This window comes from Hyaena hyaena, unplaced genomic scaffold, assembly GCF_003009895.1.
Source record: "Hyaena hyaena isolate Hyena2069 unplaced genomic scaffold, ASM300989v1 scaffold_125, whole genome shotgun sequence".
Classification (NCBI taxonomy): domain Eukaryota; kingdom Metazoa; phylum Chordata; class Mammalia; order Carnivora; family Hyaenidae; genus Hyaena; species Hyaena hyaena.
This window is the reverse complement of record NW_024080757.1, coordinates 2,328,915-2,353,864: the sequence shown is the minus strand read 5'-3', so window position 1 is coordinate 2,353,864 and position 24,950 is coordinate 2,328,915. Positions and strand designations below refer to the sequence as shown.

Sequence of the window (24,950 nt, the reverse complement as noted above, 5' to 3'; positions counted from 1 at the left end):
AAGTCTGAGGTCGACGTGTTGGCAGAGTCACCATGTAGCCCCTGAGTCTCTATGGGGGAACCATTCCCTGCCTCTCCCAACTTCTGGTGGCTCCAGGTATCCTTTGACTGGGTGGGGGGGCGGGGAGGGGGTGTAGATTCCAATCTGCCGTGTCTTCTCATGGCCTCCCCTGTGTCCAAGTCTCTCAAACCTCCCCCTGCATTTCTCTTGTAAGGACACTTGTCATTGGATTTAGGGCCCACCCCAAACCCGGGACGATCTGATCTTGAGATCCTTAATTACATCTACAAAAATAATCTCTCTTCCAAATAAGATCCCATTCACAGGTTCCGATGCTCAAGACTTGGATATTCTTCAACCCACTGCCGATGGAAGTATTTCAGTCGTGATGGGAGGTGAATGGCTAAAACCTCCCTGGAGCAGTGTTGGCCATGTTCTCTTTGGCACTTGTCTGTTCTCGGGGCCCCACATCTCCCAGCATCAGCCCAGAAACCCGGAAACCAAGTCTCATCCCTTGGCCCAGTCTCCTACCTCCATGCTCTCTCTTCCCTCCAAGCTGAAAACACACTTTTCACTGCATGGGTGCTGAGAAGGGAAGCCTTTTGTCAAGATTAAATACATCAAGTTGGCAGAGGTGGGGCTGGGGTTCAGAGTTCCTGATTCCACATCCAGTGTCCTCTCTGAAATGGTTATTTTTAAACCGTATCGTTGTGCTTATGAAGCATGGGGAGCAGAGCTTTCGAATTAGAACATTAGGCTTCCTGCATTCCTGGCAGCCTTTCTAGGCTGTTTTCAAAGAAACTTATCGGCCTGTCAACATTCTCACCAGCCCCTCTTACCTTCCGAGCGTCACAGGCACGACAAAGTGCGGGCAGACGTGCTTCTCACAAGCTCCTCAGCCAATAGCTCTCTTTCGGCAATTTTTCATGTCTCGTCTCCAAGGCGCATGATGGCAGCGACTCTCCAGCAGCTGAGCTACACACTAGCTCTGTGAACTGGGCTGTCAATTTTTATTTTAATCCTCCTTTATTCACAGTTTGATTTCATTTAGGATTGGCTTCCTTTCCTGTTCAAATGCCAGGCCTACGGCCCCACACTAACTGGCACAGCTATCTAGTCATCACTATAAAGAAGGAACTCTGCCCCTAGACTCTTGTAGGGGAGTTGGGCTCCCATGTCAACTCAGTCCTCCTGGGCAGCTCCGAGTCCTGGAGCAACAGTCAGGAGACAGTGGTGAGGGATCCCTTTTTCACTTTCTCTTTCCTGGAACCACACCAGCTTGGAAATGGTTCCTTTTCTTTTTTACCTTCTAATATCCAGTTTGCCTTCTCATGTTCTTGAGGAGTAGGAATAAATAGACCATGTTGTAGATCTCTGGAATGGTAGCCCCCTTGAAAAGGTTTTAAATGGGAGATGATGAATAAAGTATCCTGATTCTGGCCTTTGAGTGCTTATGAAGTCAGAAAATGTGTTCTTTGGTAAAAGGATTCATCTCAGGTCAAACACGAAGGCTCGGAGCTGATCCTTGAGCAAATGCAAAGTAGTACTATAATGTAGGAAACCACAAAGGATGCCTTGGTTGGCATCCTGGACCAGCAAGAGCTCCGGCTCAGCAAAGAAGGGCCAGGGTGCACCTTTCTGGCTGCCCCCTCAGTGAGCACCCCTGAGCGTCATTCCTCTTGCAGCCTCTATGCCCTAACTTGCTTGATGTAAACCCACTCTAAATGCCTGCCTCTTTGTAAAGCTCATTTGCAGTCGGTTTTTGCTGTCATCGTCGTTGTTGTTATTTTCTAAATCAAGGAGAATAAAGCCTAGGAAAAGTGGACTCAAACCTGAGATCAAGTTTGAGCAGACTTGAAAGCCCCTCTTTCAGGAATAGGCAGAAAATAAGGTCAACTAGACACGCAGTGATCAATACAGGCCCTCACCAGCAGAGCAGGGGTTGGAATGATGTTCGGATCTTCTGTTTCCCAGCAGGGGGCCGGAAGCCAGAGTATGCTCCACCTATGGGCACACTCAGACTTAGACCAGGCAGGCATTTAGACTCTTGAAGTTTCCCCCTTTTTTCAAGCTCAAATACTATTCTCTCAAGTTCTTTCTAGGTTTCCTCCCCATATATTCCAAGTCATCAGCTTCTTCTCATGTATAGCCAGGGATGGAACGTTGTACCTTCCTGAGGTCCATGGAAATGGTGACATTGAGGCTCAGAAATGAAGAAATTTGCTAAAGCTCACACAGCCAGGACAACTCTAAGCCAGGACTCAAAACTAGGAATTCCAGCTGTATGGCCAGTATCTTTTCTCTGTTGGGGGGAAGATAAGAAAGCATTTTAGGTATACAGAGTTTGAGTTGCCAACATGGCACCCATTTGCGGATACGCAACAGGTAATAATGGGTCAAGGTGGAGAGGAAAGCCGAGGCTACTTATGTCAACTTGGAAGTCCTTTGCTTGAAAGTGATGAGGCTGATGTGAATGAAGGAAGCAAACACATGTGATGATGAACCCCGAAAAAATCCCTCAATTTAGGGAATGAAGGACAAAATGTGGGTAGGCAAAGGACCTAAAAGGAGGGGTCAGAGAGGTGGGCCAGAAACCAGGAAAGGTTGGTGCTGTAGAAACAAAATTGAGGTGGAGTCTTAAGAAGGACATGGTGGTCAGGAGGGTTTCATTGAAGATCTCAGTACCTCAAGTCGTAGATTCATATGTCCTGAACTTCTGTCTTCCGCCCTGCACTCCACTCCCCCAACATGATGCCCTCCATCATTCTTATTTCAGTGAATGTGGCTATCAACTATTGGGTTATCCTAAAGTAGCCACTGGCAACAGCTTCTTCCTCTTCTACTGCATACAATCTAACATCTTCCTAGCTGCAAGGGAGGCTGGGAAATTGGCCAGGGTTGGCTTGAACCAGGGCTTGGGAAATATTTTCTGTACAGGGCCAGGTAGTAAATATTTGAGGCTTTGCAGGCCATACGCTTTCTGTTGCAGTGACTGTCATCTGTCCTTGGAGTATGAAAACAACCACAGACAGTAAGTAAGTGAGTGGGTGTGTCTGTGTTCCATCACTGTTTTATCTGCACAAGCAGGTGGTGGGCTGGATTTGGCCCAGGGGTACTTTGCCAACCTCTGGCTTCGATGAAACACAGACTCCTCCTAAGAGATGGGCACACATTTCAAACAGTCCTGATTCTGTGAGCAAGAAGTTGGAGGAGACTGGCTCTTGGTGGGCCATAAACGGTGTCCACCTTCCTGGTGTGTGCCACCCACTTCTCAGACATGACAACTGCCTCTCCCAGTGACCAGCAACTACAAACTGTTGGAAGTCTCTGTTGAATTATGGGGGATGTATTTTTGGTGTTTAATAATTAGAGCATTTGAATGTGTGGGGGTTTTTTTCCTCCTGACTATTACCAGTAGTAGACAGTCACTGATCAGAGACTTTGGCAAAGAGACTTGCTAATTCTACAGAACACCAAATTATAAAATCTCTAAACTGACGTTCTGGCTCTTGAAACTTGATGGAAGGAAGAGTAGTGTTGAAGGAGCTGGTGGGGGGGCGGCGGCTGTAAGGCCAGAGCACCTGTGCTGGGGTGTATGTTAATTTGTTTGGAAATATTTATCTATGCATACATAGATGGTGCACTTGATGAGTAACTATATTTGTGCTGCACTTACATGCTTTTTCTCCGCCTTTAATGCAATCAGTGCACATTATGGAGGCATGAATATGCAAATGTTGAATAAAGCTTGAATTTTTTAATTAAAAAAGCTAAATCAGGGGAATTATAAGCACACAATTTAACATTTTTAAATATGAAATGAAATGTTCTCCTTCATTCCCATCCATTGCCATGGATTTTGTTGATATTCAGTGTGGAACTTGATTATTTTATGCCTATCTGTTTTTAAAGGAGTTGGCTTGGATTTTGGTGAGATCAAGGAGAATTGGGGGGGGGGGAGGGTTTAGGGAGGGGAAGGGTGAGAGTAAGAGGAAGCCAGCTATCTGAAGAATAACTTCTGTCCTGTCCTGCTTGATATCACTGGCACATGAAACAGCTGATGGCTTGTATATTTTCAAAGAGTATCAACATATAAATACTCCGTTGAGAATTAAATTTCCAAAAGGAAGCATTTTCCCCACTCAATCTTCTCTTAATTCAGAAAAATTACTTTTAAATTGATGTACCACAGCAGCTTATAACAGTTACATTATTCTCCCCCAGGAATAAATGCAGGCTTCTTTCTGTTCCCTTTTCAAACTGGCAAAAACAATGCTCTCTCTTCGGGATTCACCCTTTCTGAGAAGGAAAGGGAACCTGTCTACTGGCTTGGGGTTAGATTCCACATTGCAGTCGTTTGATTATTTATTAAATACTTCCTCGTGTGGGAATCAGAACTGTCCATAATTATATTACAAAGACTCATGCCAAGCTCATTGGCATTTAGAACCTTCCATGGTCTAAGTGGGTGATCTTGGCCAAGTGGCTGGTCATGATATCAGTAGCCATTATACCTTCTAATTATGCTGCAGTTTATTCAAAGTACTTCTGCCTGTGTGTCCTCGTTTAATTGGAAAACTGTCTCTGGGACTCAAGAGGAGAATGGGTCAGACCATTTTTAATTCCCTTTTGGAGCTACCGTTCTCGAGTTCCATCAGGTGTTTAAGTGGGGATAAAATAAGAAAGGGCTAGACTAATGATACCTGCCCCACATGTAGCCTGAATTGAGATGCTAGGGTGAACAAGTAGTGAGCAATCTAGTATGCAGTGGCAAAACAATGCTCAGTCCATTTATGTATCGCCAGTAAATAAACTCTCAGAATTTATAAAGCTTTCCACTTACGGTTCCTGGTTTGGTCACTTTATAAGAGAAATCCCGCCTGTAGTTTATTTTATTCCTCATATTTCATACCATCCTCATAGTTTCAATTTCATGGAATTTCAATTCCATCTCCCTAGTTCAAGACATGCAGTCTGAAATTCTCTAAAGGATGTGAAATTCTTCAAGGCGCCTGGGTGGCTCAGTTGGTTAAGCATCCGACTCTTGGTTTTGGCTCGGGTCATGATCTCACAGTTAATGAGACCTAACCCAGCATCAGGCTCTACACTGGCAGTGGGAGCCTGCTTAGGATTCTCTCTCTCCCTCTCTCTCTCTCTCTCTCTCCCTCTCTGCCCTTTCCCCACTTGTGTGCATGTGCTTGCACACACATACTCTCTCTCTCTCTCTCTCTCTGTCTTTTTCAAATATTTTTTAAAAAATAATGTGATATTCTTCAAAGACTGAGGTCCTTCTTACAACAGTGGAGGGAATGAAATGCTCAATGAGTAACTGAATGATCTAATGAGTACTGACATCATTTGTAGCTATGATAAGATTTCAACCCATATCTCTTTATTGTCTTTTTTTTAAACTTTATTTTATTTATTTTGAGAGAGAGGACCTGCATGCATGAGTCGGAGAGGGACAGAGAGGGAGAAAGAAAGAATCAATCCCAAGCAGGCTCCACACCATCAGTGTAGAGCCCAACATGGGGCTCAAACTCACAAACTATGAGATCATGACCTGAGCTGAAATCTAGAGTTGGACTCTTAACTGACTGAGCCACCTAGGTGCCCCTGTTATATGTCATCTTTTCTGATGGGTGTGTAACAAGATGCTGCTTTGGTAACATGCACTTTAATTGTTCGTTTTATTTATACCCAAGTGCAGAAGTGTATATATGTTTTTAAATAAATGTTTTCTTTTGGAATAATTCTAGATTTACAGAAAAGTTGCAGAGGTAATGCAGAGAGTTCCCGTACCCCTCACCCAGTTCTCCCTAATGTCAACATCTTACGTTACCATGATACATTGGTCAAACCTAAGAAACCAGTATTGATACATTACTTCTAACTAACTTCCAGACTTTATTTGGATTTCACCAGTTTTAGGAAAATATTTCTAAATCTCAGATGTCTGAGTTTTTCGGAGCTGACTTTTAGGAGTTTATATTTCTGGTTCTCCTCCTTGATTCTGCTTAGGATCTAAAGTATGGGGTCAGCTCAACTGTTTCAAATTCTATGAACCTGAGTTTATGGGATCAATGTTATTGGATCACGTAATGGCACATTAGTAAAGAATTTTAGGATCTACATAGTGCTAACACATTTTTATAGAGAAGGCAAATAAGCTTTTGGGGGAAACTAAAATGACACGGGCTAACATAACCAGTGACAGAGCATGCTCTACCCAATGACTCCAAATAGGGTCACTTCATTTTGGCTACCCTTCTCTTCATGAGAAAGAATCCTTGTATGCAGACATATGCTCATGCCGCATTGAAATGAAAAGTTCCTTACGTTGTAATGTGTAGAAAGGTCCCAATTCCCATGGTCTTTTTAATCTACTAAAGGAAGAATTTTATGGTATGAGCCATTGAAGAACAGACAGGTGGACTTTAAGAACGGGCTAAAATGAACAAATCAGGAGACTCTAGATGCTGGCGAGGATGTGGAGAGACAGGCACCCTCCTACACTATGGGTGGGAATGTAAACTGGTACAGCCCCTCTGGAAAACAGTGTGGAGGTTCCTCAAAAAATTAACAATATAACTCCCCTATGACCCAGCAATAGCACTGCAGGAATTTACCCAAGGGACACAGGAGTGCTGATGCCTAGGGGCACATGGACCCCAATGTTCATAGCAGCACTCTCAACAATAGCCAAATCATGGAAAGAGCCTCAGTGTCCATCCACTGATGAATGGATCAAGAAGATGTAGTTTATCTATACAATGGAATACTACATGGCAATGAGAAACAATGAAATCTGGCCATGTGTAGCAACATGGATGGAACTCGAGGGTGTTGTGCTAAGCGAAATAAGTCAGGCAGAGAAGGACAGCTACCATATGTTTGCATGTCTAGGTGGATTAGGAGGAACTTAATGGAGGACCATAGGGGAGAAGAAGGGGAAAATAGTTGAGGAGAGGGAGGGAGGCAAACCATAAGAGACTCCTAAATACTGAGAACAAACTGAGGGCCGATGGTGGTGGGGGAGAGGGGAAGGGGGGTGATGGGCATGGAGGAGGGCACTTGTGGGGATGAGCACTGGGTGTTATATGGAAACCAACTTGACAATAAACTATTAAAAAAAAAAAGAACGGGATATGGTTGAGGCATATTTCTAGCTTGAAATGCTTCCGCGGAGAAATGAGTCATCCTAAAACCATCCGGGTTTCCTGGGGGTAGGCATTTCATTTGGGCCGTCTTGTGGACACGGTTAATCCCAGGTACATGTGAGGTGGTGTGATCTTGCATGTCAACACAGCAAGGAGCGCAGGAAGCACTCTGTCAGCACGCATAACCATTAGTCTGTCTGCAGCTGATGCCTCTGAGCTATCTTATTGAGAATCAGGGCGACCCGAATGCGTTTCTCCCTCGCAGTACAGATGGATACCAGGAACCTGAGCAGATGCATTGCGGCTAATCAGGCGGAGGCGCAGCAGGGTAACTAAAAGCTAGGATTCACATGTCTTCGTGAACCTTAATTAAAGAGCTTGGTGACTCCTTTTGTTTTATCTGTTGCCAGTGTTTGGTCTCCTATTGTGATAGCTTTTTGTTTTTTTGTTTTAAGTAACTATCAATTTGCTGTGAGAGTCTAGTGGGGAGACAGCGGAGTGCTGTGTCTCTGAAAGAGTAGCGTGATGGTTACGGCTGCACAAGAGTTAAGGAGATTCAGTTCCTGCAGCTGCAAACGATGCTTGAGAGCCAAGCAGAGAGGAGGCAGGAGAGGGCGGGGGGAACCCAGGGTCCCTCTGATTTGGTCCCGCACTGTCTTATCCAACAACCAACAGAAACCAAATGTACTTAAGGGAGAGAGAGCTAAATTATTGAGTAGACTCTTAACAGCAGGCGAGTGGAAAAGACATCTGCAGATTTGTGTTTCACGCCCCAGTAATAAATACAGTGTTGAGGGAAGAAATCTGTCCTAGCAAACGTGTGGGGATGGGGACAGACTCTGCTAACAGGCTGGCTCTTCTGTCTTGATGAGATTTGAGGCAAAGGTTGTTGGCTGGGTCCAGTGCTCTTCCATGTGAGCTGGAGGAGAAATGAGGTCGGGGGAGAGATACTGGGATTTGTAAATAACTAGGTTTCCTACGGTTGGGAGATTAACCCCATGGCCGTTCAAGAGAAGCCACCAAGCCATTGTGTCCTGTGGAGAATGTATCTCCACGCAGGGTCTGGATTAACAGGTCACCGCTCAGAGTGAGCTCCTGAAGGCCAAGAGCAATCTCAATAAATGTTCCTTGGGCCTGGTTTTGTAGATGCTTCTAACTGGCACAAGCTCATGTATGTTGCTGGAAGGCCATGGAAGGAGATATTTCTCCTGGCAATTTGCATGTAAAGGTATTTGGGTGCCCTTGGAAAGAGCATTGAGTTAGGAGTCAGGAGTCCTGAGCTCTGTTTGCAGTCTACCTTTTAAAGAAGACACTTGGCAAAGGAACTGAACCTCTCTCTGTGCCGATTTCTCAGGACAATCCTATTTGGTGGTGACAGAGGCTAAGAATAGGCTCGTCAAACTGCTGTGGGCTGTGTTGCCCCTTTACACTGTCATCATACCTAAACCGAGATAAATCCATATCTTTAGAAAATTGTCTCATGCCACAACCCACTTCCTTTATTCCCCGAAGCAGTGAACTCCAATTATGGAGATTAGACCAGAGGCATCTAGAAATGAAAGTATTCAGATGGTTTGGGCAGTGGGCCTAAGTGTGAGATCACCCCTGTTTTAAAAACCCCCAGTGCGATGCCCTTCAGAGGGATTGTGCTCACTCACTTATCACTAAGAGCATACAATCACAGTGACCCGGGCTCAGTGACCTCGTTCCTACATCCAACAGTGCCTGCTTGACCCCGGATCCCCACTCCTATCCCCAGGCCCTCAGACCATCTGGCTTCATATTCTGGATCGTGATATCGACCTCGGGTCTGCCATGTTCCGGTGACCCATTGGTCTCTTCCCAGCATGCTTCTCTGTAGAATACAATAGCTCCAAAATGGTGATAGAAATAAGTCTTGACATGTGTGGGTTGAAGGCTGGTGTTCAGTCAATTATAATTAGTAAGTTATTAAGTCAGGCCAGAAACGGAAGCATGGGTTAGTCTCACTGTAATCTTGAATCTCACAAGAAGCCAGAAGACACACCACGTGGAAGGTTTATGCAGCCCACATTTGGAGAAACCCACCATGCATTTCCTTCCCGTAGAAAAAGATGGGGGAAAAAACTGTCATGGCCCCCTTCTCTGATGTGGTAACAGCTTTTTCTTTAAGGCATTTCTCTTTTGAGAGCACAAACTGCTATATTATCCTCAGCTGAGTTCCTTGTAAACCACAGAGTATAAGGTTCATAAAAGAAACATTGACATTGTAATGAGTGAAGATGGATCAGTTGTAAATTGGACTGGTAGAAGGCACCTTCATTTTCCTTGAAATTAAATCTTGAAACATATAATTCCCCAATCATGATTTTTTTGACTAGTATCGCAGGTGCACATGCAAGACAGAGTGTTAAGCATGGATGTAGATCGCTCATTTTGACTGGAGATACTGGTTGACTGGCCTGGAGGCTCTTTGGCTTCTGGAAGCCTTCATTCTGCTGCTCGTGTGTTTATTCAAGTTGATCCGGCACATTTGGGTTTGTTGTGTCCCGGCACCCGCTATCATTCATGTGTCTCTCAAAGGCCAGTGCTGAGTGGTTCTCAATAGAACATCTCGGAGACGTGCACCGTGTGTGCTCGCATCAGCGCTGGAAGGGCGTTTCTTGCATTGGTTGGGATTACAGTTCATCTAGTGATGACTCAGCATTTGAGGCTGACGGAGCACGCTGAATTTCCTCCAGGGCATGTTGGAAAGCTTTGGAGTTGGGGAGTTGATACAGCCCTTGCACTTTTCGCTTCTGGTCCTTTTGATTCAGCCAGAGACAAGCACCGAGCTCCCATTGGGTGGGTGTGATCATCTGGAAGCTGAGGACAGCCACGTGCAGTGGTCATGGTTCACCGATGAAGGAGAGTGTAAATGGCAAAGAGAGAAGCTAAACAATGAAAGCATGTTAGCACGCCCTCAACCAACTATCTTATCGTTGCACTAACTGGAAATGACCTCTGCAGCAGATGGACTCGGGGACATGTTACCTGCACCTAGGGTATAGCGTTCCATTTGTAACCACGTCTGTACGAGTCTCTCAGCTTTCTAATTCATTAGATGATCTTTTTTTTTTTTTAAGTTGGGGAGTTAGAGTTAGGCTACAAACACTCTAAATTCATGAATAATGTGACTTCCCCAGTTTAGGCCTCAGGATACAGTCACAGAACTTGAGACATGAAGGTGATGGAGCAAGGAACAGACTCATGATGTGTTAACCTTCACTTCTCCCTCCCTCACCCACCCCACCCAGCTCCCACATGGATACCATATTTTATTTTATTTTATTTTATTTTATTTTATTTTATTTTATTTATTTTATTTTATTTTATTTTTTAAAGTTTTTATTTGTTTTGAGAGAGAGAGAGCTTGTGTGCACAAGCAAGCAGTGAAGGGGGAGAGAGAGAGAGAGAGAGAGAGAGAGAGAGAGAATCCCACGTAGGCTCTGCACTGTCAGCACGGAGCTTGAAGTGGGGCTTGAACTCACAAACTGTGAGGTCATGACCTGAGCCGAAATCAAGAGTCAGATGCCCAACTGACTGAGCCCCCCAGGCGCCCCCAGAATGCAGCATGTTGGCATTCTGCCAAAAAGGATGTAGTGACCATTGAAATGTGTGGAACGGAGCCAACCAGGGCACAGGCCTCTAACCCCTCTTGCCCTTCCTACTGCCTGTCACCCGTGCACATCTGTGCCTGTCTAACCCCTTCTGACCAGACACAACCCAGTTTCTTAGGACATCAAGACCTCCACAGCTTATGATGTGACTGTATCCTCAGGCTTATGATGTGACTGTATCCTCAGGTCCTTTGGCTTTTTTCTCTCCTGATTTATTGTAAGGCCTTTCCAGCTTAGCATCATGGCTGTCTTGTGGCCCCCACCCCTTTTACAGATTGCTCTGAGATTCAGATTCAGAACTCAGGCAACTGCCCTTGGCACCCTGCCTCTGAAGAGACAGCACAGTCCAGAGCTGTTTTAAACGTCCCCTAAAAGCTTTAAGGACAAGCAGACAAAACTGTATGCATCTCCAAAATGATTCAGAAAGCCCAGCATGGGGCTGATTAGGGGGAACTTGGCCATGGGGCGGTCATGGCTTTCCCTTAACCCAGCTGGTCTCTAATATCAATGATGCTTGAGATTACCCTAAATGGCGGGTTAAAACTTCCCCTTATAATAACTACGCCATTGCAGCTCCCAGATCCTGTCGCATGAGCGGAGTGCCCGTTTCTAAACATTTCCTTTGTAAATTTCTCAAAATCAAGGATCTCTGAAGAGTTTTTGGGTATTTAACAGAATCTCCTGGATCCAAACAGTCGCAGGTGGGTTAACCAGATCAAGTCCTTAACTAGTTAGAGCTCGGAGATGGCTGTTAGCTCTTCATGGCAGACGCAGTTAAAGCAAAAGCCAGTGAGGAGTCCGTAGACAAGATAAAAGGGTTTAATGGGTACAGATGTCAGGCAGCCTCTCAGGTGGCCCCCAGTGACCCTCCCTCCTGCTATTCAGGCTCTTGTGTAATCCCCACTCTTACGTGTCAGTGGAACCCTATGACTTGCCTCTGATAAATAGAAAACGTAATGGGATATCACGTCTGATATTAGTTTGCAAAAGATGGTGACTTCTGTGTTGTTTCTCTTCCCTCTCTCATGCTCTTCTTTGCTGGATGAAGTCAGCCGCCATATTGTGAGCTGCTGTGTGGAGAGACTCACACAGGAAGGAACAGAGGGAGGCCGCTGGTCAACGGCTCGTGAGGAGCTGACTCCTGCCAACAATCGCTAGAGAGGACTTAGAGGCAGATCCTTCCCCAGCCCAGCCTTCAGATGACCGCAGCCTCTGTCACCCCCGGGATTGCAGCCTCTCAGCGACCCTGAGGCAGAAGACCCAGGTAAACTGCACCCAGATTCCTGACAGTTAGAAATTGTGAGATTATAAATGGTATCGTTTCGAGCCACCAAGGTTTGGTGTCATTTGTTACAGGGCAGTGGATAACTAATCGAGCATGTTGAATTGTTGACCTCTGGTGTCCCTCCCAGACTTGGGATTTTACAAGTTCTCAGGGGTTTAAAAAAAAAAAAATGAGGCTCAAAGCTATCAACTGTATTGATGTCCAAGCTGTTCTTTTCTTTCTCCTCTCTTCTTATTAAGCCCAATAAATAGTTGTGCTTCTCTGTTGGGATTCATTTTTCCTTGTATTTCAGACTGTCAGCTAGCTGAAATCTTATTAGGCTGGCCAGAGAAAGTGAACTAATTTAGGCAGGAGTCTTCGGGAATTCTAGGAAGTCCACCAGGAAAAGAAAGATACCATCTGGTTGCTAATGCAACGTGCTTTGCATGTGAAATAGGAGCGATCCCAGCTCAAATAAGCAATTCTGAGGTGTCATTGATTGCTTCTGGGCTCAGCCCCTCTTTCTAATCTAACCTGTTATTTTCACCTTTAGCACCAGCGCCCTTCAGCTGGTACTGAATTGTTCCTTCAGTCTTCAGTTTGACGGGCTGCCGCAGTTGTTTTCTGCATGGATGTATTTGTGACTTAAATGCTATTGGTTCAATAAAAGAACCACGGTGCTTTATTGTGAGTTGTGAAAGCCCAGGCAGGGTTTTGCCACTGCGCTTCCGAAGATCTATCACGCCACCGGACCAGCCCACTGAGTTAATGTTTTGTAGTAAGATTTCTAGTCTTCATTCCTAGAAGCAGAGGGGCAAGTGGCATGCTAACGCTTGATGTTGTTGAAAAAAATAAAAGATGTAGTTTGATATTTAAGCGATTTACATAAAAGAAAAATCTCAGCACTGTGAACCGAATCGCCCTTCTTTTCCCCACCAGGCACACGGGCAGACTGGACAGTACTTGAGCAGTGGTGTATTTTAAACCAACAAAAATGATCTAGAAAATAGACCCTAAGGAGTTCAATTGTGTGAAAAAAAATTGTGCTGTTGGCATATCAAGTACCTAGAATGCATTAGGAACAACCACAACTGCCTGCTTATGCTCCTAAATAGTGTTCTGATTGTGAATTGCGACCGCTCATTTATCATAGGAGCATGTTTTCTCTGGGGGTGGGGGTAGAGAGAGAATAAGGAAGTTGTAGGGATCGCAATGTTGGGGGGGGGTGCCTTTACCATCTCTTCCCAGTGACCTGGTGTCTTGGACAGTGTCAGGCACCGAGTGTGTGCTCAGCGTGGTGGTTCTTGAATTCCACTTACTTAACGAGTTTCTATCTGCAAAGATTTTCTATGTACTCTGTGTTTTCTATAACATACCAAGGAATGTACATCTGAGAATATACATGAGGAATTGGAAACCCAGAGGTTAAATCTCTTTATATATATATATATATATATAGTGATAAAATACATGGAACATAAAATTGACTCTTGTGGCCATCTTGAAGGATGCGATTTAGTGGCCATTACATTAGTGATGTTGTGCAGCCGTTAACACCATCTAATTTCAGAACTTCTCATCAGCCCTAAAGGAAACCCCTTACCTATTAAATGAGCACTCTCTGTCTTCTCTCTGCCTCCCTCCTGGTAACCACTAATCTGCTCTCTCTATAGATATTTGCCTATTTTGTGTTTTTCATATAAATGGGAATATATAATATGTGACTTTTGTGTCTGCTTCCATCGGTATTTCTATCCCTCTTAGGTCTTTTATCGTTGCGTGGATATACCACATTTTGGCTACGCATTCATCAGTTGATGGACACAGGATAAATGCTTTTCGCATTAATTAACAACATGAACTAACATTTTAAGTGTCTATGACCAGTTAATAGATGACAATATTAGTAATAATCACTTAGACTAAGCTTCAGAAAGGGGCTATGCTTTTTTAGCCAGCAGATCACAGGAATGGACTCTTTTTTTCTGAAGGCAAGATTCATGATTCATCTTTATCCTTTAAAATGCTGACAGGCAGAGAAGTATTCGAAAGATGTGATTATCCTGAGAAAACTGATCTCCTGAATGCTGGAGGTTATTTTTATGGGCTCTGGCACTGGCAGGTTGGAGTAACAATGGGGACAAGTTGGGCCCACTGGCATGGTTGTGGAGAGCTTTCTGGGAGGTTCTGGGAGGGAGGTCCAGGAGCTGTCTCCTGGGTTATGTGTGTACGTGGACGCACTTTCCCTCTGCCTTCCTGGCTACAGTTTTGTCAATACTCATGAGCGATTCTACCTCAGGCATGCAAACAATCATCCGCTGTCAAGGACACATTCCATGGGCTTGGGATTTCTGTGACCTGAGTGTCTCCCTGTGACTCCCAACATTACTGCTGCACCTGGCACCGCTGAGCTTGGAGGCTGGGATAGAATAGAGAACGGGAGACCCCTCGGCCACAGAGCCTGGCAGTAGAAGAGGCGACTCTAACCATGTTCACATGACTACAAGGGCTATTCATTCTGGTGTGTGATCAGAAACCCTGTGTTTGAAACAGAGTTGATTTAGACATTTACGAGGGTTGGTAGGTGTCACAGACAAGAGGAACGGGGACACACTTAGTTCTGTAATTTACATAGGTCTGGACTAGTTTTAATCAGCTTAGCCTTGTGTATTTGGAGACTTACACCAGAGCCTCTTTCCAGATAATTCTCAAGCTCTGGTAGTTACATCAGAGGAAAAGAAAAAGGCCACCTTCTTCTTAAACTGGGGACATGGGAACATAGGTGTTAGCCATTGCATGATAATCTTTATACCTTGTATAAATGTTATTAAAAATCATATTATCTTCTGATTTTATAACAAATTCTTAATATTTTCTACACAAGTGAAGTGGTTACCATTAAAATGGATAATAATTGTTTTTCCTTTAAAAAAAAAAAAATGGTCCATACCCTTAATGAGATCACTGTGGATACCGCATAGCATGTGTTTGTGTGGTACTGGCCAGAAAGTCTAAATGAACGATACTGACTAATAATGTCCTGCACCCTCTACTTCTGCAGAGCCCAGATGTGGTCTGCCATTTCTGCTCCAATTTGTGGTATTGGAACTTCTCCCTGACCCACCTCTGCAGCTATTAGTGAAGATCCCACATTGGTTTACGTCTGCAAGTGAACATGATAGGTCAAAGTTGAAGTGATTCAAGAACCATGAGCATGAGTTATCTACCGCTGCAGGATGATTCTTGAGGAAAGTCACCTTGTCTTTCTAGAAGGGTGTTATCACACTATCTGAGTCATGCTAATATGTAGCACATCCCTGAGTAAATGCACATGATTAAATATGACTCTAAGTGTAAAAGGAAACTAACGTAGAATTTGAGACATGTTAGTGCTCAATACATGATCCTTCATTTGAAAGCATTGGCAAAAGTCTATGTCAAGAGGCCTAGAATATCTGCTAGGTGGAAAAGGTATAAACAATGAAGGCATATTCCAGGCTTTTTGGTACAACCTGCAAAGCATTTTCATTTCCTTTTAAAGCTTATTTATTTATCTTAAGAGAGAGAGCAGGGGAGGGGTAGAGAGAGAGGGAGAGAGAGAGAGAATCCCAAGCAGACTCTGCATGACGGAGCCCAGTGAGGGGCTCAAACTCATGCACTGTGAGATCATGACCTGAGCTGAAATCAAGAGTCAGACACTTAACCAACTGAGCCACCCAAGCGCCCCATAAAAAACATGTTTATTTTTGACTGAGACATGACCAAAAATGATTTAGTGTGGTCCCACATGGATTCTGCGTACCTCTGGTGGGGGAGCTTCTGGATGGAGGTGAGTTACTTCAAGGTGATTCTAGAGTCCATATCGTCATAGAGAAAACTGAATTCTTTTCAGCATCCCTGCTGAGTGGGCATCCTGTCTATGCTTGAACATTCTCACCGTCAGGATCTCACTACTTTTCTTTGTAAAAATGAAACACCTGCCTCATCTGTACTGTATGCACAGGAAGCTGGCCCACTGCCATGGGTCCTCATCATCCTCGACCCGGCCAAGTGCCTGCTGGGTCGACTGTATTCATAACAGATTGTTGGGGGAAAGTTTCCATAGTCTCTCACCGTGTGTATTGGGCCGCTACTACAAAGTATCGCAAACTGAGCAGGTTGACACAATAGACCTGTGTTTTCTTACAGTTCTGGAGGTTAGGCGCCTGAATCAGAGAATTGAGAAGACCATGCTCTGTCTGCAGGCTATGGGGGAGAATTCTTCCTTGGCTTCTGGTAGACTCTAGCATTCCTTGGCTTGTAGGTGAATCATTTCAACCTCTGCCTTTAATATCACATGGCTTTCTCGCTTCATGTGTCTTGTCTCTTTCTGTCTTCTTACAAGGACCCCGGTCATAGAGGATTAAGGACCCATGCTACCCCAGTATGACTTTATCCTGACCTAACTAATTCCATTTACAACAACTCTATTTTCACAGATTTTGTATTCTGAGGTACTAGAGGGTTAGGACTTCAACATATTTTGGGGGAGGACACTATCCAACCCATAACGCCACTCAGTCTATTTTTCTGTCTTCCAAAAAGGAGCTTAGCCCCGCTGAGTCTCTGGAGAGAAGATGTGTCAAGAATCGTTAAGCACTAGGGGAGTTGTGAGGGTATCACGTGGAGTCCTTACCTTATACCCAGTGGTATTACAGAAGGTTTTGCAAAAAGATACAACGTTGATGATAAAATGATTGCTCACGGAGTGTTCTGATTTGATTCCCTAGGAGTTCTTAATAGATTTTCTTTGGCTCAATTTGAGTTGCAATGCTTCTGTGTTTCTCAATCTTTTCAAACTCATGTAATACTTACTTATTTTATTTTCTGTGTATCCCCACCAGCTAAACCAGTGTTATTGAACTTGGCTTTTGGAATTTCTGTCAGTAAACATCAGATCAATGAAATCTGCTTTGCCAACTACACACATCTGCTCTCTGTTCTGATGCCATCTCCTGAGAGGGGACATACTCTTTCCCCCAACCCCACCTTGACAATCACTGAAGTAGTATGCGCTGCTGGGAGATAGGGCAGTTCGTGCAGGATGGTTGAAGGACTTGCCCGTATCCCCTTCTCTGCAGCTCAAGACAGTATTGCCTCCCCTCTGTGAGGCCAGATGTGCCTCTACAAGTTGAGTTAAGGTTGCTGCTTCATAAGAGATGGCTGGTGGTGGGAGAGAGAAGGGGGGAGTTAGACAGAAAATGGGGCGGGGAGAAGAGAAGACCACCTTAATCAGTATTGTCTGAATGACTCATGGAGGCATTAGAAATGAGAGACATAGATCACTTCTACATCTTGATCACCACAATTATCCACCAGGCAGTTCTATGGAAGGATTCTGGGTGGATCAGAAAGAGTCCTAAATGGAGGTGGTGTAGGATACTGGTGACTGAAGAGGTCTAGAAACAAAGACCTCATTCGTTGGGTGGCTCAGAAGTTTAGAGTAACCCTGGTTATGGTATATCCACCTCCCCTGTTTGTAGAGGGAAGACGCACCAGTTACAGTATGATTGCAGGCTTATCAATGATTGTCAACACCATTTGCTTTCCTTTCTTAATGGAAATGGTTCATTTTTTTAAAAACAATTTTGTGAATTAATGAGTCAAATCTGTGGTTATTGGAGTAGTTTCAGCAAACGCTGGTGAGGGAAAAAATTAAAACAAATTATTGCTACTGTAGTTCTGCAGTTTTACCAACTCCTGGGAACATCTGCTCCCTTTAAGAGGGCTCTGCCCACACAGCTCTCAGCCCTACACTGAGAGGTGGTTCACCCACTGCTTGGGGAGTCAACTGTCTCTCTCTTTCAGTGAAGAGAGTGTTTTGCTCTAAGGAGAAGGAACTGAAGGGAAGGAATGAGAGAGGCAGGAAGGCTAGGAAAGCTGAGTATCCTATTCACTTCTCCTTTGGGAACTCTATTTAAATCTTGGGCAGAAAGCATTTCCCAAACCCTTTGTGTCCCTAGAAGAACAGAGGAAGTTTGCACCAGAAGAATTCGCCATATTCTGAACACACTTTCTAGTCTCGGAAGCAATGTGCTGTAGGGTGGACATGGCGGGCAACCTAGTGCTTGAGGAGCTACAGAGCCCAAGAATGGATCCCTGCAATGTCCACTGAACTACTTGTGACCACAACTTCCTTTGCTTTTTGTAATTAGCAAGGTTTGTAGCCCACTGGCATTTCTCATCTACTAGATAAGAGTCAGCTAGACAGAACTGTGAATTCAAGTTTATCTGCTGCATTAAAATGTAAGAACCATCTTGTCAAATTGTCTGAAAACCAATGAAAGGAAAAGTATCATAATGGGGTCTCCAAGTAAAAAATATATGCATATATATGGTACAAAAGCAAGCAATGCGTATCAGAAAATATTTAGAACGTGTAGAAAAGCCTTAATAAGAAAATAAAACTACTCCTCCTCCTACCATCTAGTGATAACTATTGGCACTTTGGCACGGACCACTCACAAACATATACACACTCCCAAGCTGGATTGTATTGCTCACACTGTTTTGTAACATGTCCCCCTGAATATATTGTTCATGATTTCTTAAAGTGTTAATTACTCCTGTAGAACTGATGTTCAAATGATTGCATAATATTTCATTGGGTGGCTGTGACATAATTTATCTAACTAACGTTCCAATTATTGGTCATTTAGCTTGTCTCCAGTTTTTCACTATGACAGGTGATACCGCAGTCGGCATCCTTGTGTGAAACCATTAGTGCACATCCTTACCAGATAATTGCTTTGTTGTGTTCTTTTCTCTATTTTTGCTATTTTCTGGATACATGTGTCGTCACTTAGCAATAGCTATTTCAAGTTGTACTCGTGTGTTATATTCAGGAAGCCCTTGTTTTGTTTGCTCCTACCCGTGAAACGAGTATTTTCCACTTAAACGCACTACTTAAATAATTAGAATGAACTTTAAAAATTGTTATGTTCATCTACAAAACACACTGGAACATTGGACTGTGTATTAGTCTGCTCAGGCATAACACCATAGCATAGATTGTTTGGCTTAAACAAGAGATATTTCTTTTCTTATAGTTCTGGAGGCTGGAAGTTTAAGATCAAGGTTCTGGCCATTGCAGATTCTGGCAAGAGCTCTCTTCTCAGCTTGCAGACAGGTTCCCTCTCACTGTGTTCTTGCATGGCCTTTTCTTGGTTTGCTCCAAGAAAACTAATAATAACCAACCAAGAAACTTTGCTTGGTTTCATGGTTTACTCGCGCTCAGGGAGAGGGAATGAGCTGTCTGGTATTTCTTCTTATAAGGACGCTAATCCTGTCCGATCAGGGCCCCACCCTTATGACCACACTTAACTACTTCCTTAGGAACCCCATCTCCAAATATAGTCACACTGAGGGTTAAGGGCTTCAACATATGAATTACAGGGGGCATACAAGAATTCAGTCCCTAGCATTCTGCCCTGGGGTTCCCCAAATTCATGTCCTTCTTACCCGCAAAATACATTCATTCCATCTCAACAGCCCCCAAAGTCTTAACTTCTGTCAGGATCCATCCTAAAATCTAAACCCCAAAGTCTCATCTAAATATCACCTAAACCAGATATGGGTAGGACTGGAGGTCAGATTGTTCCCTGAGGCAAAACCCTTCTGCAGCTGTGAGCCTGCCAAACCAAAGTTATGTGCCACCAAACTCCAGAAGTGGCACAGGAATATATTAGGATGCTCATTCCCAGTCCCAAAGGAGAAATCTGAAGGAAGAAAAGGGTGATGGGTCCCAAGAGAGTCCAAGAGCTAGATAAGCAAATTCCATTAGATCTGAAGGTTTAAGAATGATCCTCTGCAGGTCAGTGCTGTGCCCCCCAGACCCACTGGGGTGGTGGTAGCACCTCTGGACTCTTCCCTCCCACCCTGGCTCTATGCCAGCACACCACCCACACAGCTCTCTGTGTGGGCCCCTGAACCCAAAGAGGGGGCCTAATCCTCTGAAACGGAGGGGGAAGCAGTCTTGCCTTCTGGGGCAAGAGTGAAATGGCAGCCCTGGAGTGTCTCCCCAACACCTTTGGGGCCATTCTTCCTAGGTCTTGAATGATAATGCATGTTTGTAGCCTTGCTTCATTCTCTTCCTTTTTTTCTGTTTCTTTTTGTCCCCGCCAGCAGCGTGTCTGCTGGTATAATCCTGGCGTCACCTGAGATGGCTGAACAAATGTGTGGTTCACACCTATCCGAATCGCTTCATCACGTGGTTGTTTGGCAACGTCCTTAGTGTTTTCATAGCATGCTTCTTCAAGGTTTGCAGTGTGGATAGGCTTAGAATTTTCTAAATCTTCAAGTTCTGATTCCTTTTTTTTTTGTTTGTTTTTAATCATTCCTTCAATTACTCTCCCCTTGCATTTTTTTTCTGTAAGTGGTAAGGAGAAACCAAGCCACTTCTTCAACACTTAGTTTTGGTATCTCCTCCGCTAAACATCTGACTTCATCTCTTCCAAGCTCGACCTTCCACAAAACCGAGGGCACAGCCCAGCTGAGTTCCTTACTGTTTTGCCACAAAGATCACCTTTCTTCCAGTTTCCCATGACCTATTACTCGTTACTGTCTGAGACCCCATCAGAATGGCCTTGTGTGTCCCTGTTTCTACTAACAATCTGTTTGTATGATGTGTGTGTTCTTTAGGAAGATGGAGGCTTTCTGCATAGGTCCCTTCTTCTCCTTCTGCATCCTTACCAGGATCACCTTTAACATCTGTATTTCTAGCAGCAGACCCTTCACAGCCATCTAGGCTGGTTCTAGCATCCACCTCAAATCTCTCCCAAGCATTACTACTACTCAGTTCCAAAACCATCCCCACATTTTTAGGTATTTGTTACAGTAGCCTGCTTCTTGGTACCAAATTCTGCATTAGCCTGGTTGGATTGCTGTAATAAAATACCATAGACCAGGTGACTCAAACAACAGACATTTATTTTCTAACTGGTCTAGAAACTGAAAGTCCAAGATCCAGGTTCAAGCAGCTGGTTCATTTTTCTTGTGAGGACTGCCCTCCTGGCTCACAAACACTCACCTTGTCTCGGGGTCCTCACATGGACTCTCCTCTGTGATCACACTTGAACTTATTTACTTCTGCAGAGGCCCTGTCTCCAAATACAGCCCCACTACAGGTTAGGGTTTCAGTATATGAATGTTTTTTAATTTATGTAATTTTATTTTATTTTATTTTTTACAAATAGTTTATTGTCAAATTAGTTTTCACATAACACCCAGTGCTCATCCCCACAAGTGCCCTTCTCCATGCCCATCACCCCGCTCCCCCCCACATCCATCAGTCCTCAGTTTTTGTCGGCATTCAAGAGTCTCTCATGGTTTGCCTCTCTCCCTTTCCCCCACCATTTCCCCCCTTCTTCTCCCCCATGGTCCTCAGTTAAGTTCCTCCTAATCCTCCTATACGTGCAAACATATGATATTTGTCCTTCTCTGCCTGACTTATTTCGCTCAGCATAACACCCCCAAGGTCCATCCATGTTGCTACACATGGCCAGATTTCATTGTTTCTCATTGCCATGTAGTATTCCATGGTATAGATAAACCACATCTTGTTGATCCATTCGTCTTTTGATGGACACTTAGGCTCTTTCCATGTTTTAGCTATTGTGGAGAGTGCTGCTATGAACATTGGGGTACATGTGCTCCTATGCCTCAGCATTTCTGTATCCCTTGGGTAAATTCCTAGCAGTGCTATTGCTGGGTCATAGGGGAGTTCTATTGTTAGTTTCCTGAGGAACCTCCACACTGTTTTCCAGAGGGGCTGCACCACAGTGTAGGAGGGTGCCCGTTTCTCCACATCCTCGCCAGCATCTAGAGTTCTCTGTTTTGCTCATTTTAGCCACTCTGACTGGCGTGAGGTGGTATCTCAGTGTGGTTCTGATTTGCATTTCCCTGATGAGGAGGGATGCTGAGCATCGTTTCATGTGTCTGTTGGCCATCTGGATGTCCTCTTTGGAGAAGTGCCTGTTCATATCTTCTGCCCATTTCTTCACTGGGTTGTTTGTTTTTCGGGTGTGGAGTTTGGTGAGTTCCTTATAGATTCTGGATATTAACCCTTTATCTGATATGTCATTTGCAACTATCTTTTCCCATTCCATTGGTTGCCTATTAGTTTTGCAGGTTGTTTCCTTTGCTGTGCAGAGTATATGAATGTTTTAGAGGAACACAAATATTCCGTTAATAACAAACTGAGATTTTGAAACTTAATTATAAGTCCTTATCTTTGTACAGTACTTTTTAATTTGTTAAGCACTTTTACGTATTTTATCCCATTTCATTTGAAATGAGTCCTATAATCTTCAAATTTCCCTCAGGTTAGCTTCTGTGAAAATTAGGGTCTTTTTTTTTTTTTTTTCAAAGTAATGCATAGATATAGTTTTCAAAGTCAAATAATAAGGCCTTATAACAACAGCAGTTGAAATAGTCCCTCTGTACCCACCAGCCACCCCACCCCATCCCTCTCAGGTCCAGCATTTCAAAGGTAACTATGTTAATGCCTTTTGGCACATTTCTTCATATTTCTAAATACTACATCTATGTAGTAAGTATTGTCGCACAGTAAGTTGCTGCAGACTTAGTGGCTTAAAATGATATACATTTCTTAACTCATTATTTCTGTAGGTCAGAAGTCCAAGCACAGCCTCACTGTGTCCTCTGCTCAGGGTCTCAGGACGCCGCAACCAGGATGTCTGCTCAGCTTTGTTACATTCTTGAGCTCAGAATCTTCTTTCAAGCTCACATGCCTGTTAGCTGAAGTTGTAGGACTGAGGTCCTCATTTTCTTGCTGATTGTCAGCTGTGGCCTCCCCTCAGCTCCTCAAGGCCATCCAGGGTTCATTGCCATCTGGGCCTCTTACTTCTTTAGGCAGGAAGTCTCTTGTCACAGACTTTCACCTGATTAATTCAGGCCCACCAAGGATAATCACCCTTTTGTTTATCAAGTCAGTTTCTAGCCTCTCTTAAGGAGAGGAGGTATCCAAGGACATCACACATTGGAGTCACCATAGAGTATCTCTGCCACAATCTATAAAGCTATACAGTAAAACTTTGGTTTGTGAGCATAATTTGTTCTAGAAACATGCTTCTTATCCAGGGTACTTGTATATCAATGTGAATTTCCCCTTAAGAAATAATGAAACTCAGATGATTCATTCCACAACTCCCAAAAATTCATATAAAAATAATTACAATACTGTAATATAACACAAAATCATAAAGAAAATACAAAATATAAAGAAAAATAAACAAACTAACCTGCACTTACCTTTGAAAACCTTCATGGCTGGTGTGAGGAAGACGAGAGAGGAGGGTTGTTTTGTAGGACAACTTTCACTATCACTAATGGATATTGACTCCAGTACAGTATTAATAAACTCTTGTCATAGACTGTATTTAATGTAACGGGCAATAAGGCAGCAGAAGAAAGGGTCTATATCTGCAGGCAGCCTGACCTAGAATGAAGCAAAGCATTCCTAAGCTTGCCCTTGTCGAAAAGCAAGGGACTATCCATAGGTGCTTGGAAGTGACAAAAAATACACTACTGCCAGTTGTGAGTACCTTACAGCATTCTGAAAAATCACTGATTTCTGCCAAACACCACGGGCTGAGACCGAGCATCTAAGCATGGGAGACGATCACCCAGAAATGCTGAGAGAGAGAGAGAGGAGAGAGAGAGAGAGAGAAGAACCAGTGGCTTGGTTATCTGAGCATGGGAGATGATCACCCACAATCCTGCAGGAAGTGAGAGAGAAAAACCAATGGCTCACTTGTGGTCTTGTGACATCCAGTGTCATGTACGACTCATATTGCAAGACAACACCCATTTATCAAGTTAAAATTTATTACAGGTGTTTGCTCCTCTTGCGGAACCCTCACAGAACAAGTTACTCACCATCTAAGCTTCTACTGTATTTAATCAATCAAGTTTAGATATTACTGATTTCATTTTGAGATCCATAGTATTTTAGTCCTTATATCTCCTACCCTCTTTTTCCTCTTCCCCTCTCAGTTGAGTTATATCACTTTTAAAAACTCAAACCCATGTATGAAACCTTAATTACTGTGTCATGTAAATTGTTGGTGGACATTTGTCATATTTTGTACCTGCAGAATCTCCTTTGAACACTGTTGCTGTTTGTGAGGAATTACCTGCCTAATGATTCCCCTCCCCATCCCGCCCCTGGTAATTGTCCATGGTTTTCTACCTTCTAATGTTGGTGTTGAGACGCCTGCTGTGGACTGAATTCATATGTGGAAGCCCTAATAATCCCCAGTGTGACTGTGTTTGGAGATACGGATTTTAGGAGGTAATTAAGATTAAACAAGGTCATAAGGGTGGGGTCCTAATTAGAAGAGGAAGAGAGGGGCCCCTTCTCTCTTTACCTGCACAGAAGAATGTGAGGGCATCAACAAGAAGGTGACCCTTGGCAAACCAGGAAGAGAGCTGTCAGTGAAATCTGACCATGCTACCACCGCCATATTGGATTTTCAGCCTCCAGAAATGTGACAGGATAAATCTCTTTTATTTAAACCACCCAGTCAGTGCTATTTTGTTATGGCAGCCTGAGCAGACTTATACAATGCCCAGTACTGCTCTGACTCCTGCTCTTTTGTGTATAATGTAGGTTCCCTTTCTAGAAATATTTAGGAACAATTTACTTCTAGAGTTCTGAAATAGGATAATGCATCTTGATGTAAGGTCATTTAAAAAATATTCACTCAATGCACATTTTCAGTTTGGATGGGACTTTTATCATTTGGGTGTTGGACATTCTCATCTAACCCTTAATTTTCTTGCCTTTTTTCTCCTATTGCCCATCTTTATCATTTTGTGAAAGTGTAT

The 24,950-nt window shown here is 43.7% G+C and overlaps 1 protein-coding gene across 2 annotated transcripts in view; it reads left to right on the top strand.

The window, feature by feature from the left end:
• Positions 1 to 12,078, top strand: part of CDKAL1 (CDK5 regulatory subunit associated protein 1 like 1) — a 706,117-nt gene extending 694,039 nt beyond the window's left edge. The window contains exon 16 of one of the 2 annotated variants that reach the window (XM_039237460.1): positions 11,851 to 12,078. In XM_039237460.1, coding sequence (XP_039093391.1) covers positions 11,851 to 11,928 — 78 coding nt within the window. In that variant the 3' untranslated portion in view covers positions 11,929 to 12,078. Of the gene's footprint in view, positions 1 to 11,846 lie in introns of both variants that reach the window. The other variant, XM_039237461.1, reaches the window with a different exon arrangement.
• Positions 12,079 to 24,950: the final 12,872 nt, after the last annotated feature.